Source organism: Dendrobium catenatum, unplaced genomic scaffold (genome assembly GCF_001605985.2).
Source record: "Dendrobium catenatum unplaced genomic scaffold, ASM160598v2 fragScaff_scaffold_1720, whole genome shotgun sequence".
NCBI lineage: Eukaryota > Viridiplantae > Streptophyta > Magnoliopsida > Asparagales > Orchidaceae > Dendrobium > Dendrobium catenatum.
In genome coordinates, this window is record NW_021320182.1 from 454,585 (window position 1) to 473,573 (window position 18,989).

Here is an 18,989-nt window from a genome sequence, read left to right on the forward strand (position 1 = left end):
ATTACCTTAGTCTACTTGGGATCCTTGAAAGGAGACAACTTATGGTTGTTAATTTGATTCCCTGTATATTATGTCCTTTGGTCCTTTAACATTAGTAGGATGAGATCATTGGTATTCTGAAGATGATGAAGTCATGGGGTCTTGATCAGGTCTATCTTTATCTCTCATAAACATCTCCCTTTAATTCAAATAAATCTAAAAGTATTAAGCTTAAATTTAGTCTATATCAAAGTAAATGTTTTTAATCAAGAGTGCTTTCTCACGAGCGAGATTGATAATTAATTATGAGGGCTTGCGCTTAATAGGTGCTCATAGGAAGTTTAGATTCCAGATCTAAATAAACCTGCATAAACATTGAAAAAAAAAGTTTAATAAAAATTAATCTACCTCATGCAGAATGAAATCCTAGCTTAGAAGGTTGGGTTCGGGTGCATTTTTCTGGACTGAACACTTTTTATTTTTTGTGATGCAACCTAAAAACAAACTTTGCTATAGGAATGCAAATAAAAACACACTTCCTTTTTCATTCACATAAACCTTAAATAACACAAACAAACACAACAATAAACAATACTAACAACACTTACAATTTATAATAGAACAAGACATGACACAACTTAAAATTTACAATAGTTTTAGAGAAAGATAACTTTATTTTCATTAGGGTCGAATTTTAGAAAGCTGTGATCTCTTGGCATGTAGATCTCCCTACAATAATTGTGCCAGTAGATGTGTTTGTTGTATGGTCGATAACATAATTGAGTGTTGTCACAGATGAATCAATGTTTCTAATTGATGTGGCTGTTAGAGGATTTGAAGAAGACTCAAATAGGAAGAGGTGTGGGGTTGCTGCAAGAGGTTGAAGTTTTTGTCGAATTACAAGGCTGTTATTGTAGTTGTGGCATGTGGGTAAGACACGATGAGAAAATAAGGCAAATTGCAATGTGTAGTAGCGTAAGGGTTGTGAGCGGGCTAATTGTAAGAATTGGGACGCGTGCAACAATGTTGTTGTGAGCATAGAAGATAGGTGTGCCATCGAGGGATGCTAGAACAATGTGGACCCATTGAGTGACTACTAGATGCACAACAATGAACTTGTAGCGAGATAGAAGGACGAGTTGTATGGTGCATGTGATGTGTGAAGCTGCAATTGGAAGCACACAAATTAGAGGTCTTGCATGGGCTCAAGTGCATGAGGAGAGTAAACTATTGTGAGATGTGTTGTAGCAAGTGCATGAGCGGCTAAGGGACAAATAGTTTAGACACTAGACTTAGATTCTATTTGACCTGAGTGTAGGGCATCGAGCACAAAGTTGCTTGAGTTGGAGATTTAAGCTTTTCAAGTCATTGCCCGGATGATTTAATTCCAGAAATTGATTTAGATGGGAAAGAAGAGAACTTTGTGTACACAAATTGGTATGATCTATGTGCACAACTTGATCTTAAAGCACATTCAATTGGCTACAAGTAATTTCATTTTTTGAATCATCAATACTCCAAATGTTCATAAAAAAAAAACTCCAAATGTTCTTCATGGATCTCTATTTAGAAAAATAGGGTTTTAAGGATAAGGTCAAATATTTAATTGCAAATCTAATCCTAACGAACTTTAAATTTTGATATATGTTAAAACAACGGCCTTCTGATGACCTGGTTAGTAGAGTAGATGTATTAGATTTGGTCTATACTAAAAAAAGTAGAGGTAGATTTAAATAGACTTGGTTAAAAAAATATTAGAAATGACATTTTTTATTAGATTTAAATAGATTTAAATGAAAATTTAACTCTTAATAGAACACAATGGAGAAAAAAAGATTCATGTAGCCGACCTCACTTGGTGGGATAAAGGCTTGATGTTGTTGTTGTTGTCATTGTTGTTGTTGTTAATCCTAGAGGATATAATCGATTAAAAATAATTTGGCCCGAGTCTGATCTATTTTGGTTTGATTTAACTTATAGTAATTGGCTTATGGTCATTGGGGCCTTTGTGGATTTTTTTGCCAATTCTACTGCTTGCTTGAACCAAAAACTCTAGACCCTAGGATTCTCTACATCAAAATCTTACCATGATTGACATCCTTGAAGTAGGAACTTTTAATGATGGAGGCTTGAGGAATAATAACTTAGCAAAGAACTTTCTAGCTAAATGATTTATGATTTGAAATGTTTGAACACTCATAAAAGGTTAGAGAATCAACCCTTATAGTTCATCTTGATATGAATTTGATGCCGACTAGTGCCACACTACAATTTAATATAGGACTTGAGAGAGAACTTGATTGCCTTAACTTATAACGAACAAAAGAAGTGAAAGAGTGGTATAGAGCATCCATATGGGAGGTAAAAAAAGTCTCCCTAAGGGATTTGAAGTTAGATCTTCTAGAGGAAGATGGAAAGTAATTGTTGCATGAAATTGAATGCTCTAGGAGCTCTGGCCAAATTATTTTGAGAGAAATTAGAATTATTGTTGATTATCACATTGTAAACCCCACAATAATCCTATTAGTACTGTCAGATATTACAAGTACAACTTTCATTAATATATTAAAAATTTACTAATAGATCGTACACTGAATACATGGAAGCATCTCAATTACAAATTTCTTCAAAGATCAACTTACGGAGCCACTACAACAACCCAACTAATACATATATGAAGTTCTTAAATACATTTAAAAGTAAACTCACTAACAAATATAACTTTAACATGTAAAGAAGAAACACTTACATAAATTAGCTTGCATCAATCTTCTCTTTGCCCTTTCCTGTAAAAATAGCCAGTAAGAAGTAACTGGTGAGCTGTGAGGCTCATCAAGTTATGCATAATTAATTATCAATTAAAATGAATAATTAAAATAGCATAACATGAATAATTAGAACATTGAAATCATTACTAGAAATATTAAAAGTCATACTTAACATTATACTTCAATGTTTTTGGATTTCTGTTAAATATAAATTTTATGTGCAAAATTTGGCTATACTTTCTTAACTTTATTCAATGGAGTACATGTAAAATTGGCATTATTGCGATTGAAATTCATAGTGGACCCTTTTGCCTCTTTAGGGTCCCTTTTGCCCCACCTGCTAAGCAGATACCATAATTCGTGAGGTCCCTTTTTCCCCTCTTACCATATAGTTCTTGAATGAGAACCTTTTTTGTCTCAACTACATTGGTAATACATACATTAGATATAGCCAAATTTTACATTAATTTCGTATTCAACATTTTTTCATAATCATATATCATATCTTCCTTCATCATCATTCATGATATATATCTTGTATAAAATTAATATGCATCAGTTTTTCAAGGAAATTGGCATCCTTCCAAAACATTCTCAAATAGAAAAACCTTTAGATGAGCGTACAAAACATTATCTTGAACCCATATGGTAGTATTTTATAAGCAGTAGTTCATACTTAAAATCTTGGATAAAACATTCTAAATCAAACTAAATTACTTGCAACACATAAGTTCATTTCTTTCAATCAGTCACTAACAATCAATTATAAATCTACAAGTAGAATTTGACAATATTCTTTTAAACATTAAATTTGCATTAATTACCTTCTTGACGTAGAGTTTACTCCAATCCTCTACTTCGAATTCTTCTTCGATTGTATGTCACTTTAAAGCTTTTTCTTTGCATATGACCAAATTTATCTAGTACACCATATGTTATAACATCTTCAAGAACTTTTAGTACTAATAGAAAATTCCATACTAAGCAAATGCTAAAATAACTTACCTTCTTTCTTTCCTTCAATTCTCTATTATTCTTTGTTTATTGAAATGATTAATCTTAGGGCTGCAAGCGAACCAAGCGTTCGACGAGCTACTCGATGCTCGGTTCGATTAAAGCTCATTTGTGATCGTTTAACTAACTAAACAAACAAACTTGAACAATATTTTAAATACTCGATCCTTAAATAAACAAGCTTGAACACTAATGTGTTCAGTTCATTTATGTTCACGATCAACATCATTTGAAGTTCATGAACAAGCTCGACATTAAATTCGATAAAAAGCTCTAATGGAGAGAAATGCAACATGTAAGCTTCATTTAAGAATATATTCATATAGATTAATCATATTTTTATTTTAAATAGATAACTGCTATTATTATAAATTTAATTTTATAAACAAAATACATTTCACATTTGTCTATGTTTGTTTGATTGTTTGTTTAAGATGTTCAAGAACAAATTTAATGTTTGTTTGTTCAATAGATTGCTTGTTAAATGTGTTCATGAACATAGCTTGTTAAGGCTTGTTTGCTTAAAGCTCGATAAGCATTAAACGAATCAAATATGAATCGATCATGAACCAAACACGAACACCCTTAAATTAAACAAACCAAACATGAACACAAACAATAAAGCTTGAATCAAACATGAACCGAACTTGAACAAGTTAATGATAAATGAACTCAAACATGAACACTCGCATACTCGGCTCGGCTCGGTTCGTTTGCAGCCCTAATTAATCTTCACTCTTTCTTTGATAGTATAAATCCTAAACTTAAGATCATAATCACTTAAATCTCAACCAATTATCATAACAAAAATATATAAAAACTTCCATTATAATCATTACCTATTCCAATACTTGATAGCAGCAGGATTTTCTTCCTGTTTTTCTCGAAATTCCTTCTCTGGCTGACTTCCAAAGTGATGAGGACATCGACAGACGCTACCGACATGTTTATCGCCGGCGAAACCGCAGATCGACGGCCACGATTCAGCGCCTCTACTTTTGATTGAGATGTCATGATGTTATTTTTATTATTATCTTTTTATTTTCTGTCTTTCCATTTTTACCCCTGTGGGGAGTTATTTTATCATTGTAGCCCAGAGGGCAATTTAGTATTTTCTCTTTGTATGAGTTGAGACCTATATATAGTGGTCTCATGTACTATTTTGAGGTTAATGAATATTGGAATGAAAATCTATATTGTTTCTTTTCTTTGCCTTCTTGCATGAGAGCTTAAAGAAAGAGAGAGAGAGTGAGAGCTCAAGGGAGCAAATCGCAAGGCCCACCAATCGTTGGAAGCGTCCTCGATTCGTGGTTAGTTTTCAATCTTCTCGTTCGTGTCCACATCCATTCCCTTCCCCGCCACTACAAGAAATCCCTCTTTTATCATATTGCCGCCGCCCCTTGAAGAACCCGCCGACGACCACCACCCAAATTCCGGCCGTCCGCTTCGCCGGCGACGTCCCCCTCAACCACCCGACCCCTTCCCTACACAAAGTTCAAATTTGAAATTTGAAAACTTTCAAATTTTGAATTCTTTCCTAATTTGGAAATTCGTTTTAGGAAGTTTTTCATGATGGGATTTAATTGCAATTCAATTCAGATTGGAGTTACGAATTCGATTGCCACATCATCATCCTAACTTGGAATCCTTTCTCTCTTGAATTCCCTTCCCTCCCTCTATGCATGCCGCTGGCCCCCATGGAGCAATTTCCCCATTAATTGCTTGATTAATGGCTTGACCGTTTCAGAATCATAAATTGATTTTAATTTTCCCTCCTAATTTACTTAAACTGAAATTAAATTTCAGTTTTAGGTTTTCAAACCTCTCCCTTCCTCTATGCATGCCGCCGGCCATCACTAGATGAGCCCCTTTTAATTGCTCATTAAATCCCCTCTTAATTCCATTGGAAAATTGAAATTCTTTTCAAATTATTCCCTCCAATATTACTAAAATATGAGATCAACTTCAGATTTTGGGTAATACTCATGCCATCTCTTCTAACCTAGCTTCTCTCCCTCATTACACCCGCCCCCTCTCTCCCACCTTGACCGAAACCCCTCTCTCCCCTTGGAGATCCCGCCGGCTCTTCCCTTCTCTCCTTGACGAGTCCTCCACGCCAAGCATGTATGGCGGACCCGGAGCTTGAGTGGGGTCTTGTATTCAACTCCGACGGAAGCATCAACATTCTACATTCCCCGTGCTTTGACGTGGGATTTGAAGACGAGACCACCGTGGAAGAATATTTGGACCGAGTTGTCCCGATCCTTGCTAGCATCTTCGACCGACGATTCTCAAGCCACAAGTGGAGCCTCGTAAGCCACCCACTACCTCCTTCCCCGCCGGCCACCTCCCCGTCAACAAGGTTCTTCGGTGTCGCTTCTCTAGTGGTAATATCTTTCATCGCTTGGATCTTCTCTCTCCGCTAAAAGCCTACTAAAATTTGAATGAGACGGCCCCGAGGTGAAATTCTCGTTGTTAAACATTGGGTTTTTGTAATTGTACTTTGCATTTAAATCTCCTTGGATTTTGAATGAATTGTTTTGGTTAATCTCTATTGCATATCTTTGGGCCTAAGCAAGTTAATACTTTCGAATTCCTAACTCAAATTTCATGTGCTAGCTTTCAATTTATAATGAGCAACACTTTAATCTCTTTTCTTTTTAATTTCTAAAATAACTCCTAGTAGTTTCACATCACAAAGTCTCCTTCTCACCATCTAAACTGATACAGGACCCAATTGCTTTGTCGAAATCCTTCAGCCGGACCTTGCTACAGTCCCGCGACACTGTAGCGAACTAAGCTACATGATTCCTGCGAACAGAGAATGCCGACTGCTCTCTGATGGCTTACGGGAAAACTGCTGCTTGCATACACTCTTATCTGATATTAAGGAGGAAAATGGGGCCCGCCACAATAACCAATTGTCAAACATCTCTTCTCAATCAAGCATCTATTCGGATATAATTAGTTAATTAATTTATGTTAAGAAATATTATATCTAAATTTTCATAACCAATATTAAATATAAACATTTAAAAGAAAAATAAATTTGTATTTACCTGCACTTTCTGGATATTACACACATCCCTACTACTTGTAATAGTATCTTGCATCCAAAATATTCTTTAAATAAATTTTAATAAGTATAAATATATTCAAGAATACAATGACCATTAAAGTATTGAATAAACAAAAGTATACCAATACATTATACATATGAATACATTGCTGCTGTTGATCATCACGTTGAATAGGTCAAGGCTTGGAGAACATGTATGCGAGTTAATATCGTAGAATCCCACTAATAATCATCGTTATCATCATTAGCTTTATCCTAACTATGCATATGACTTTATGAATGCCAAATTTCATTCATTTTTACTAATTGCTGCAAGGGGCGTTAAATTTTGCTTGGCAATTATTTTAAACAGCTTCTATAGTTCTATCTATATTACTTCTAAGTATATGTATGCATGTATACACACATGCTTTTATGTTATGTATATGTAGTGCAATATCTAACATCACCATAATTATGTATGCTGTTTTCGGTTAAATATAATTCCTGAATGAGTACCTTTTATAAATTCATCAAGAATACCTTTCTGTTGTCATTATGATTTTTTTATAGTTCTGTTTGCTCACACTTATTTCTTGTCTCCAGGCTTCTGAAAAAGTTTACTGGCCAGATGCAGCTGTTTCTGCAATTACTGCACTTGAGAAGGCTTCGCATGAACTTCTTGGGGCTGATTTCCAGAAATACAATCAGAAAATGAGGCAACTGGCTTATAATCTCAAGGTGGATGATTCATTGAATTCCTTTTTGTTACTGTATGGTGTCCCCTTTTGTTATGATCTTTCTGCTATTACTGATTTGAGTGATACAACCTACACGTTACGAAGATTTGCTGCCCATCCTTTTAAATTAGAGCTCTGCATTCTTCCCTCCTATTAGTTTGGTCTGTTCGTTGTTTGTTATTCCAGGCTTCCATCTTTGTGCATATCACAGGGCCTTACACTACCGCCTGACTTGGTTTTTACTATGAACTATAATCCTCTTAAAACATTTTAACTGCGTTTGGTGGGAAATTGAGTGTAAGGAAATGGAAAAAAATGTTGAAAAACTAAAATCTTGGGTGAGATTAATAATCCACCCGCAAATGATTTTGCTTTCATTTAGTTTCCTTATTTTCCTTCAATCCAAACAAAGCTTAGTTTTATCCCAAGCATTCTACTGTTTAGGTTGCTATCTATTATGTAAGTTTGTTCTGAATCTATTGGTTAATTATTATGTATCATTATTTTTATCCCATGGGTCTGTAACTGCTTGCTGTTGAAATTGCTCGAATGCTTTATGTTTGTTGGTTTCCCAAAAGAGTATTTCTTATTTTGAATGGCTGCATTATGTAAAGAGTGTTGGTTCAAGTTCTATCTATCCGTTTCTCGAGATTTTTTTTTTGCTTCTTGATTTGAGTTTGTGCAAACATGCCACATTCTAGCAATGATGTTGAAAGTAGGCTATAAACAATATTTGTTTTTAATTTTCTTGGGCATATTCTTTTAAAGAAGGTTTATGTAAACATAAACACGCATGGAATGAGATATGTAGTAATTTAGATTTGTGATGATGCACCTTGTATGCTCGTTGTTAACATTTGTTATTTTTGAACTTTTATTAATTAATAGAGTTTGAATAGTGTATTGGTACTGCATTGATCAATAAGCTGCTCTTACCAATTATGGAAGCATATTCCTTTCAAGGAAGCTTCAGAAGAGCATTGAACCTTTTGTAATGCTTGTTGTATTGATTAATTATGATCTTGCTTTGCTTGAATGTCTAATATCTGTTCTATATGCTATTGCCCACTGAACATAGAATATATGTTGTAATATTGATATTATTTGTTTACCTTCCATAACATGTTTTCCATAAAATACTAAGTTTGAAATACGTCTCTCTCTCTCTCTCTCTCTCTCTCTCTATATATATATATATATATATAATTTTTTTCTTAATGCAGTTATCATTGATATATATATATATATATATATATATATATATATATATTTTAAATCAAGGATATAGTTTTTGTGCTTTCAGTCAACATATAAACAAAACACATTCCCATCATGTGCATTCTTTTGTCTTTTTACTTGTAATTTAGCATGTGTAAGAATTTGGACATTTTCCCGACTTGCTTTGCTAATACTTGAAAAGATAAAAATATGAAGCTTTGTTATAAAGTTGGTTTATAGATGTAAAAGCACATAAAATTGAAAAAGTTATAGAGGGGGCTGTAAGGAGTCTAAGAAAGCAATATGGGATGTATAGAATTTAATTTTTAATGATTTATATAATAAATTAGATACTAAGGAGGACAAAAGATGTGTGCATAAGTTAGCCAAGCAAAGAGATAGGAGAAGGATTTTGTTCAAGTGAAGTGCATTAAGGATGAAGATAAAAAATTGCTTTTATTAAAAGAGAACATTCAACATAGGTGGAATGAGATATTGTAATAAGCTTTTCAATGAATACTATGAGAATACGATTGACTTTAGTGACCTTAGCATCCTAAATGAAAATAAAGATTATCATTTTTTTATCGTCGTATTAGTAAAATCAAAGATAGAGAGGGTTTAAAAAAAAGTGTGGATTAGCTATTGGACCTGATTACTTGTGTATGCAGAAGCTATTACTTATTACTTGTGTTCAAACACAAGGTGGTTTGACCAATTATTTTTCTATTTCAGTTGTATTGCATCAAGGATTAGCTTTAAGCGCATATCTTTTTGCTTTAGTCCTAGATGTTTTTACTAAACATTTGTAAGAGGATGTACCCTGGTGTATGCATTTTGCTGATGATATTTTTCTTATTGGTATGACTAGAGAGGTATTTGAAGGAAAAATTGAATTGTGGAGTTTATTTGTCAAGGCATATCTTAGTTTTGTTTGCCAAGGCATGTCTTATCGAATCATTTCCCTTATTTTCTAGTTTTGAGGGATTCTTTTTTCTAACAGTTTTTCCTATTTTTGTGATTATAGGGAAAATACCATATAGCAACAATAAATATCTCTGTAGTTTATTTGAACATGATGGTCATTTCTTGAAGGTTGACATGGTTAAATTTAATGTCGTTCAGTATTACACATCTGTGCTGAATCTAATTATATGCTGTTGAAGGAAGTTCATTGTAATATTTTGAATTACTGTTATGTGAACATGAAGCAGCTGCTCTGTAATAACATGCACATTTTAGTTTTGATATGTTTATAGGTTGTAACGATGATTTCTATCTTTTTTATTTGTTATATTCATACTGATTTCATCTACATATAAGGAGCCTAAGATGATTTCATATTAAATGATAGTTTGTTTCTTTCTAATCCCTTGGGTAAGAAATTCTATTAATGCTATAGTAGGTTGATTGTCTAATGTATATCTCACATTTGTGGTACAGTAGATGCTTAGAACATTAATGCGACTGGCAGTTCTAGGCTTCTTAACTGTAACTAGTTTTCATTTTGATAGACGATGGGGAGTAAGTTTCCTAAGTATGATGGAATCATGCTAGTATAAATTCTGTTTATTTTTTATCTTAATTTTCCTTTTCATATATAGTTTAATTGGATCCTTAGAATGATATGATTGTACTACATTAATTTTTTCACATCGTTGCATATTTGTTGATCTTTACACATGGAAATTACGAAAATTGTGTTATACTCCAGTACACCTTTAAATTCCTTGATTCAATTTTTGGTTAGAAAAATTTTTCCAGTGCTTCACCGTTTGGTAGCCTGTGCAGTGTTGGAAATTACGCATCTAGCTCACTGAGCTCTCTGGGGAACATGTGTTGCTAGCGTTAAACTAAGTTAGTTGCAGCTAGCAAATTTGACTTCTAATTTTACCTATAGGAGCTGTTGATTACCTTTGGAGAGCAAATATTTATCAGTTATTATTGAATATATTCCCTATTATTCTCCTATTGATTCCCGTAATTATTTATTCTATTTATTTGCAGAACAAGTTAGCTGAACGTTTATTGAACGGAGAACTAGAGCCATCTATTGTTTTGACTATGACACCAGATGAGTTGAAGGTATGCATGCAATACTTGCAAATATAGCATAAAATGGCGTTTACTTCATTTAATTTGAGCATGAACCACTGTTTTTTTTCACTGATATATATTTCTGGTATTGTTTGACTACATTAACAAGTCTTTTTCCCACTACTTAGGATCGACCACATGAGTACTTTTTCTCTTTTGTGTCCTATTAAGATTCAAATTCTTATTTAAATCTAAGAAAAAAAATGTCATTTTTAATACTTTTTAACCAAGTCTTTTTAGGTGCACCTTTACATTTCCTAACATAGACATGTTCTAATACATCTACTCTCCTAGTCAGGTCATTGAAAAGTCGGCATTTTATCTAAGGAAATTCTCTCTAACCTTATCTTTCACCGGAGCTCCTACAACCTTTTCACGTATATCCTTGTTTGCATTCTCTAAGTGTAAAGCCACTCATCCACCTGAGCATCCCTATCTCCACAATACTTAATTTAATTTTATGCTTCTCTTTTATTGGCCAACATTTTACGCATAAAACATTGCATGTCTTGCCATGGTCTTATTGAATTTTCCCTTAAGTTTGAGGGTTAATTTTCTATCACACAACAGGCCCAATGCATTCCTCCACTTCAACCATCCAATTTGAATTCTTCTAATAATATCCCCATTATTTCTCCATCGCTTTGAACAAAAGATCCGAGATATCTAAAACATGCATTTTTTAATGACTTATCACCCAATGTCACAATCCCACCAAATATTTATTATGACTAAAATTATGTTCCATATATTTGGTTTTTGATCTACTCAAATGAAAATCTTTAAGGTTGACCTCAATAATTCAAGTTTTCCTTCAACTCCCTCTCTTTTCTTATCAACAAGAAGAATATCATCAGCAAAAAGCATACATCGGGGTACATCATCTTGCAAATGTCTATTAAAAATTCTGAAGAATAAAGAAAAATGATATAGGCTTGAAGTTGATCCTTAATGTAGTCCAAGTGAATTAGGAAAATACCTAGTCAAACCACCCAGTGTTTGAACAAAAATAATAGCTCATGCATATATATCTTTAATGACTTGATTATAATCATTGACTCTTTTTTGTTTTTCTAAAACTCTGCAGAGCACTTCTCTTGAATCTTTATCATATATTTTATCTACATAAATAAATATCATATCTAGATTCCCCTTACTCTCTCTATAATTCTCCATCAAACCTTTCAGCAAATATATAAGTTTCATAGTAGATCTATCCGGCATGAATCCAAACTAATTTTGAGAAGCATTAGTATCATGTCATAACCTATGCTCAGTTACTCTTTCTCCTATAAATTTGATGTATGACACATCAACTTAATTCCTCTATAATTCACACACTCTTGTGCATCACCTTTATTCTTAAAAATAGGAACCAACAAACTCATTTGGCATTTTTTTAGTCTTTTAAATAATATTAAAAAGTTTAGTAGGCTAATAAATTCCTTCATCTCCTAAGCATTTCCACACCTCTCCAACAACTTTTCAACACTTTATTTTCTTTAAACCCTCTCTATCTGAGGTTTTACTAATACGGCGAGAAAAAAAAGCTCTATTTTCCTTGAGGGTGCTAATGTCATTAAAGTCAATCGTATTCTTACAGTTTTTATTGAAAAAATTATTGAAATATCTCGTCCATCTATGTTGAATATTCTTTTTATAAGAAAAACACTTTTTGATCATCATCCTTGAAGCATTTTACTTGAACTAAATTTTTACTTTTCATATCTCTTTGCTTCTTCTTCTTCTTCTTCTTTTTCTTCTCGTTATTGTTATACTGTTTGACTAGCAACTGCAGTTTAACCTGATGATTTGACATTCTTACTAGACATCTTTAAGCTGTGAGCAAGCTTTCCTATAGTGGTTCTTTTTTGGGTCTGTGAATTTGGCAGTTCTAAGGAACCCTGCCTGCCCAAATAGCCTAAATATGTTTTGTACCAGTTCAAGTGCTTGCAGTCCTGTTTTTCTGCATCTGGTTGTGGACAATGGGAGTATTAGAGAGCAGTTTTAAAACTAGAGAGACATTAGTGCTTTCTCTGGATTTGGTTATCTGTCATACACATTGTCTTTTGCAATAACCGGTGACTTTTTTTTCATTAATCTCTTTTAAAATTTTCAGGAGGGTTTAACAGTTGCAGAAAGGGCAATAAAGGAACCTGAAAAGACAAAACAAATGCAGGTTAGTCTTGTTTTTCCTCCCCCATGAACGTGCTCTCACAAGTATGTTTCAGAAACTCTAAAAATTAGACTCCTCGGCAAATCCTTGACTATAACTTCTTACGTATGTTAACTAGAATGGATCTACAAAGCTGGGCCCATTAAGCTGCCTGTTAGGTCATTTCAATATTTAAACCCCACACCCTTAGCATTACAATGATGATATAAGGTTAATACCATATATATTTGTTTATGAGCTGCTTTCATTGCAGTTATTTACTCTGCTTAGAAACTATGCTGCAAAGGAGAAACAACCAATTTGCTTTGCACGAAGAAAAATACTGTAGTTTAAGTGCTGCCTTTGTTTATGGTGGACGGTGAACCATGCTTGAAAGGTTTTTCTCATGTTTTTCTATTTTCCTTGCACTTATCCTAATCAATCCACGTAACCATGTCTTTCTATTTCCTTGCGCTTGGGTTCATGCAGATGGACCTTGTCTACTTCAGAAAAACGGATCTATTTTGAATTTCCCCACATTCCTTGTTTTCAAACAAAGGCCAGTTTTTCTCCAGCGACCAGTACATGCCCATACACAATCTTCGGGACAAGATTGATTTGCCCTTTTGGGTTTGGGTCAAACTGGATCTCGAACTTTCATTTTGGTGACTGATATGAGTTTCTAGAATAGCCTAAGTCGGGTTGACCTAGTTTAAACCCGGCTTGAACTTCCCTGGTTCAAGCTGGACTCATCCACACATGCACACACAAACAAAGAAAGGAACATAATATGAAGGATGGAATGTAGGCCACTATTTCCTGGATGGTTAAACTTAAGTCAAAATATCTGTTGTTTGTTTAAAAATGAAGATAGGAACGTCATTGTTGAATTAGGCTTCGTTTGGACCCGCTTTTTCACAGTTTTTTAAAGCAGTTTTTTAGTATAAAAATAAACAGTGAGAAAGCCCTCCCAAACAAAGCCTTAGACTAATCATGCTTGCCATACATTTCTTATTCAAACCTTCTACTCCAACCAAGTATATTCACTATGCTCTTATAACCAGATGACTGATGCGCGTTGTTCAAGGTGCTCTAAGAAAGAAGTTGGTGTGGCAGACATCATCCATGCTGGAGGACATGGCGATAGATACCAGGTTCGTGAATCTTTATGTTTATTTTGCTGTGTGGAGTGAAAAATATTATCTCATTTGCTTCCAGCATTTCACCATCATTTTCTTCCTGCATTTTATGTCTCTTTTTGTTAAAAACTTTATATTCTTGCGTTTTTCTTCTTTGTGACATTTACGAACAGAATGCCCCCAACATTAAAAATGCTTAAAAATGTCTAGTCCAAAAAAAGAAAAAAAAAAGAAAAAACAAGACATCGGAATCCAACGGCCTCAAGCAGGAATACTAACATTTAATAAGTTGATCTCAATATGAATATATTTCCAAAAAAATCTGTAATCAAGCTTGAAGTTTGATAAATGGATACTGGAGGTGGCAACACCTAGATTTGAGTGTTGTATGCTACTCTCCAAGCAAAACAAGAAGATCCTGTTAAATAATAATAAAGTGTAATGTGAAATGAAGAATTTTCAATAAACAAATAACCATTATATGAAATAAAGAACTTCTCTGAGGAGCTAAATATGAATTTGAGATTCTTGAAACCAGCTAGAGGATGTAAATTGAGGAAATAAGTTATAGATAGTCAGGGGAACATGTACTGAAAGGAGAGACCAGAAAAAGGAACAGTGAGGGAGAGTGAGTGTAATGCAGAGATAGATCGAGGTGGTGATTCAAGCAATAATTCTCATTCAATCATTATAGTTATAGAAATAATCATTAGAAGAAAATAATGCATTACCTAAATTTAAACCCACCCTATCCAATCCAAATTACCTTAATATATGTTTAAAAGGACTATTTTATAATAAAATCAAGATCTTGATGAAAAGAAACCTAGACCTATGTTGCATAAATTATATTTTGCAAAAACCTAATTAACATTTTAATCTTAAGCCAAATTTATAGAAGAGGTACCTTTCTTAATCGAACTTAGGAAGGGTGCCTTAATAAATAAGAGTTAGGAAAAAGGGCCATGCTAGAAGTATAGCTCATTTAACATGCGATTTCATCCCAGCCATCATATTTTTTTTTGGTTTCTCGTGTCTATTTAACTAATCTAAAGCTAATTGTTTGACTTGAATAAATTTTAGTTTAGTTTCAATTGAGTGCACTTAGCTTTATAAATTGATGTTTATTAACTTCTCAAGAAAATGATAAAATGAAATGAATTTACAGAGATGCAATAAAAAATGGAGAGTATTAATGTGCATTAATTGTTATAAATTGCAACGGGCAATACCTCAATGTTAGAAAATATGCTATTTTAATTGGATTAAATTATCAATATATTTTTGCATCTAAATTATTATATATAAAAAAACCTAATTTTATTATTAATTGGAGTTGTAGTTCTTTCCAAACAAGAATTGCCAGAGGAGAAGGGAGATCGGAGATTGCAATGAAAAGTGGATGGAGAATCGAGATTGCGACAAGATGTGCATTAAGAACAGAGATCGTAAAAGGCTTTATAGTGGGTTGTAGCAATGGATAATTGCTTGTCTAGATCTCAGTTCTTTGTATTGCTGATCATCGGGATCTGCAACCATATAAGGCTCAAGGCATATGATCAGTAACAAACTTTAAACCCACATAAGGTGTAAGAGAAATTTTTTACATTGTCTTCCAGATCTAAACTCAAGACAAATACCCTAGAAACTTAGGAGTTTAATGTTGAGCGAAGGTGATGCAGGACTAAGATGCTTTAGATGAATGCGATAAAAAATTGCACGTCTTACATAAGAGCAAATAATAATTAAAGCTATTAGCCATTGCTTGTCTAGATCTCAGTTCTTTGTATGCCGATCATCGGGATCTGCAACCATATAAGGCTCAAGGCATATGATCAGTAACAAACTTTAAACCCACATAAGGTGTAAGAGAAATTTTTTACATTTTGTCTTCCAGATCTGAACTCAAGACAAATACCCTAGAAACTTAGGAGTTTAATGTTGAGCGAAGGTGATGCAGGACTAAGATGCTTTAGATGAATGCGATAAAAAATTGCACGTCTTACATAAGAGCAAATAATAATTAAAACTATTAGCCACTAAACGACGATAGAAAACGAATGAGGGGTAACTATGCTTAGGCCAAATCATTAGCTAGGAACATGAACCACCAAATTAATTCAGAAATCCAACAAGATGCAAACCAAGTAACTATTCAATAAAATCCCTAATCTAACATTGAGATAAGCAACATAGAAAGTAAACTCAATTCTTACGTTTACTAAGCGAAGGCAGAGAGCGAAGCACGAAACCTTGCAATTAAATCACCACCTACAAGGTTAGCTGATTAGGAAGATACATGAATAGGGGAAGAAGTTCACCCTTGTCGAGGTCCGGAAATAATTTGACATTGAATGTTGGCAAGTTGTTCTTCGACGGCTTCGGAAAGTGTGAAGATGATGCGGTCCATGTATTCTTCGATGAAGTTGTCGGTTTCCGGGTTGAAATTGAAGGAGTTTGACCGGAGAATGTCGAAGACTCCTTGCTCGTTGTAAGTGAGTCCAGAATCAAGATCGGGATCTGCCAGTCATTGGTTCCGAGTTGAAATGTTTGAAGACGTTCGTTGTGGCTTCCCTTGAAGACTCCTATTGAGAGGGAGGAATTTGTCTTGCAAATTCAAGAGGGAAAGAGGGAGAGTTGTGGCCGGCCAAGGGTGAGGGTGTGAAGCAAGACTTAGGTTCAGATTTTAGAAGAAAAGTGGTGGAGGGAAATCAAGCAATTGTTTCCCTTTTAGTTTGGAAAGGATTTGGGGTGTATTTAGGAAAGGATGGGGGTGGCTAAGAGGGAATGGAAGTGGATTTGATTTCTTCCCAAAGAGGAATAGCTTGAAGTTGGAAAGTAATTAGGAGGTGGGGACCCAAGGAGGAGGCTGGCAGCGTGGAGAAAGAGAGAGAGGGGGTTGGGGAAATAAACTCAAGCCATCTTTAATTGGATTATTAAATTAGGAAGGCCCTAATTAATTCCCAATTAATTAGAAAATTCAAATGGCTGAAATTTGGTAACTTTCCTAAATAGGATTGGTATTTTAGGTAACTTTTCAAATTAAAAAAGATTTGAACTTGTAAAGTAATTGAGTTACCTAAAATATTAAAACCCAATTAGGAAAGAGGTAATTGCAAGCATTGAGGGAAACCCCAAAGGGGGGTCGACGGCTTTGACATGGGGTTTGGTTGGGAAAAGGCTGGCGATGGGGTGGGGACTTGTGTAAGTGGGCCTGTGGTGATGTGGTGGAGGATGGTGATTGTTTGAGGTGGTGGTGGGATGAGCCAACGGATAGGAAGGTGGGGAAAGGGTCGACGGCTTGAAGTGGAGGGGGATGGGTCGATGGGTTAGGGTGGAGGAGTAAGATGTGATACGTTGAACTAGCCGCGATCCCGGACTCTTCCAAGGTTGACGGGTGATAGGATTCCCTCTCCAAGGGATCTCTCTCAAATCTTTCTCAAGCTCTCACAAGAACTCAAAATACGGAAAATTTTTTATCATCCATTCATTAACCATGAAAAGGGAACATAAGGGCATATATAGCCTCATACAAAGGACTCAAAAATAAAAGATAACGATGCCCTTTGGGCTTACACATGACCACCCTTAAGTAAGGGATAAAAAGGGAAAACAAATAAAGCAAATACAAATATAAATAAATAAAAGACAAATACATATGACAATCTTAAAAATACATCGGCGCGATTGTGGCCGTAGATTGGAGGCCACGCCTCTGATAGACTTTCCAAGCTCTGATGCCCCCATCAGAAGGCCTATTGGGTTAATTTTAAATACCAATATATATATATGTGCATACATTTGTTAATAAACACGTACATATAGTGTATATCAAATTATTTTTGAGTTGACACGAATTTGTTTCAAGTGAGCAATCTTTGAATAGGAGCATATTGATTTTAGTTTTAGCATTTCAGCAATTACCAAGTTAGTTTCAGGTTTCTGACATATTTACCAGCTCTATATTTAAGATACTAACAATTAAATATTTGAGGTTTTAATACTTTCGAGATTTACTATATCTAGGTTGATAGGATTTATTAATGCAAATTTATTTAAAGTTTTTGGTAAGGTAATTGTTAAAATTCCACTGTCCCTTGGCCCTTGATCCCACAACAGACATGAGGATTTATGGAGGCTCACCTAGATCACGTTGTTAAATCTCAGTCGTCCCTTGACCATTGATCCCACGGCCGAGATGGGTATCCGTGAGAGGATCACATGGATCACGCCGATCTCCTTCCATATACGGGTGGTTGATTTAGGAATGATTATATTAGGGCAATTGGTGCGAGCAAAAAATTAGGAAGACCCTAATTTTGCAAGCATACTAAAAGACTTAGAAAAATAACAAAATAAATGCTAAAATCCAGCTTTCTTATTATGAAACGATTATTACAATCATAAAATAAAAACTCCTAAACTTGCATTCCTTGATTGAGAAGAAAGATACAAGTGACGTCGAACTTACGGAGAGAAGAAAGAGGTAAGAAGCTGAGACGAAGGAGAAAACAAGCTCGCAAGCTTTCCCAAGGAGAGAAAAGAGAAATGAAACAAGCTCGCAAGCTTTTCCAAGAAAACCCACAGGTTTTGGCTCCCAAAATTACTTCATTAACTCTTTTTTTATCAACAAAATTTAAACTTACTCGATCCTAAGACTCATACAACAATTATTATGACTCACCAAGACTCACTCGACAACCTGCTCTCTGATATCAAATTGATGCAATCAAAAAATTAAGGGGAGCCCCTAATTTTTGCAAGCATACTAAAGACTTCCTAGACAAATAAAATGCAATCGAAACAATCGCAAAATTACAT

The 18,989-nt window shown here is 34.4% G+C and overlaps 1 protein-coding gene across 1 annotated transcript in view; it reads left to right on the forward strand.

The window, feature by feature from the left end:
* The window catches only part of LOC110097931, a 39,822-nt gene that overhangs the window by 5,650 nt on the left and 15,183 nt on the right, over positions 1 to 18,989 (forward strand). Inside the window, exons 4-7 of the mRNA XM_020824594.2 lie at positions 7,426 to 7,560; positions 10,785 to 10,862; positions 12,994 to 13,053; positions 14,094 to 14,183. Of these exons, the coding sequence (XP_020680253.1) occupies positions 7,426 to 7,560; positions 10,785 to 10,862; positions 12,994 to 13,053; positions 14,094 to 14,183 (363 nt within the window). The remainder of the gene's footprint in view (positions 1 to 7,425; positions 7,561 to 10,784; positions 10,863 to 12,993; positions 13,054 to 14,093; positions 14,184 to 18,989) is intronic.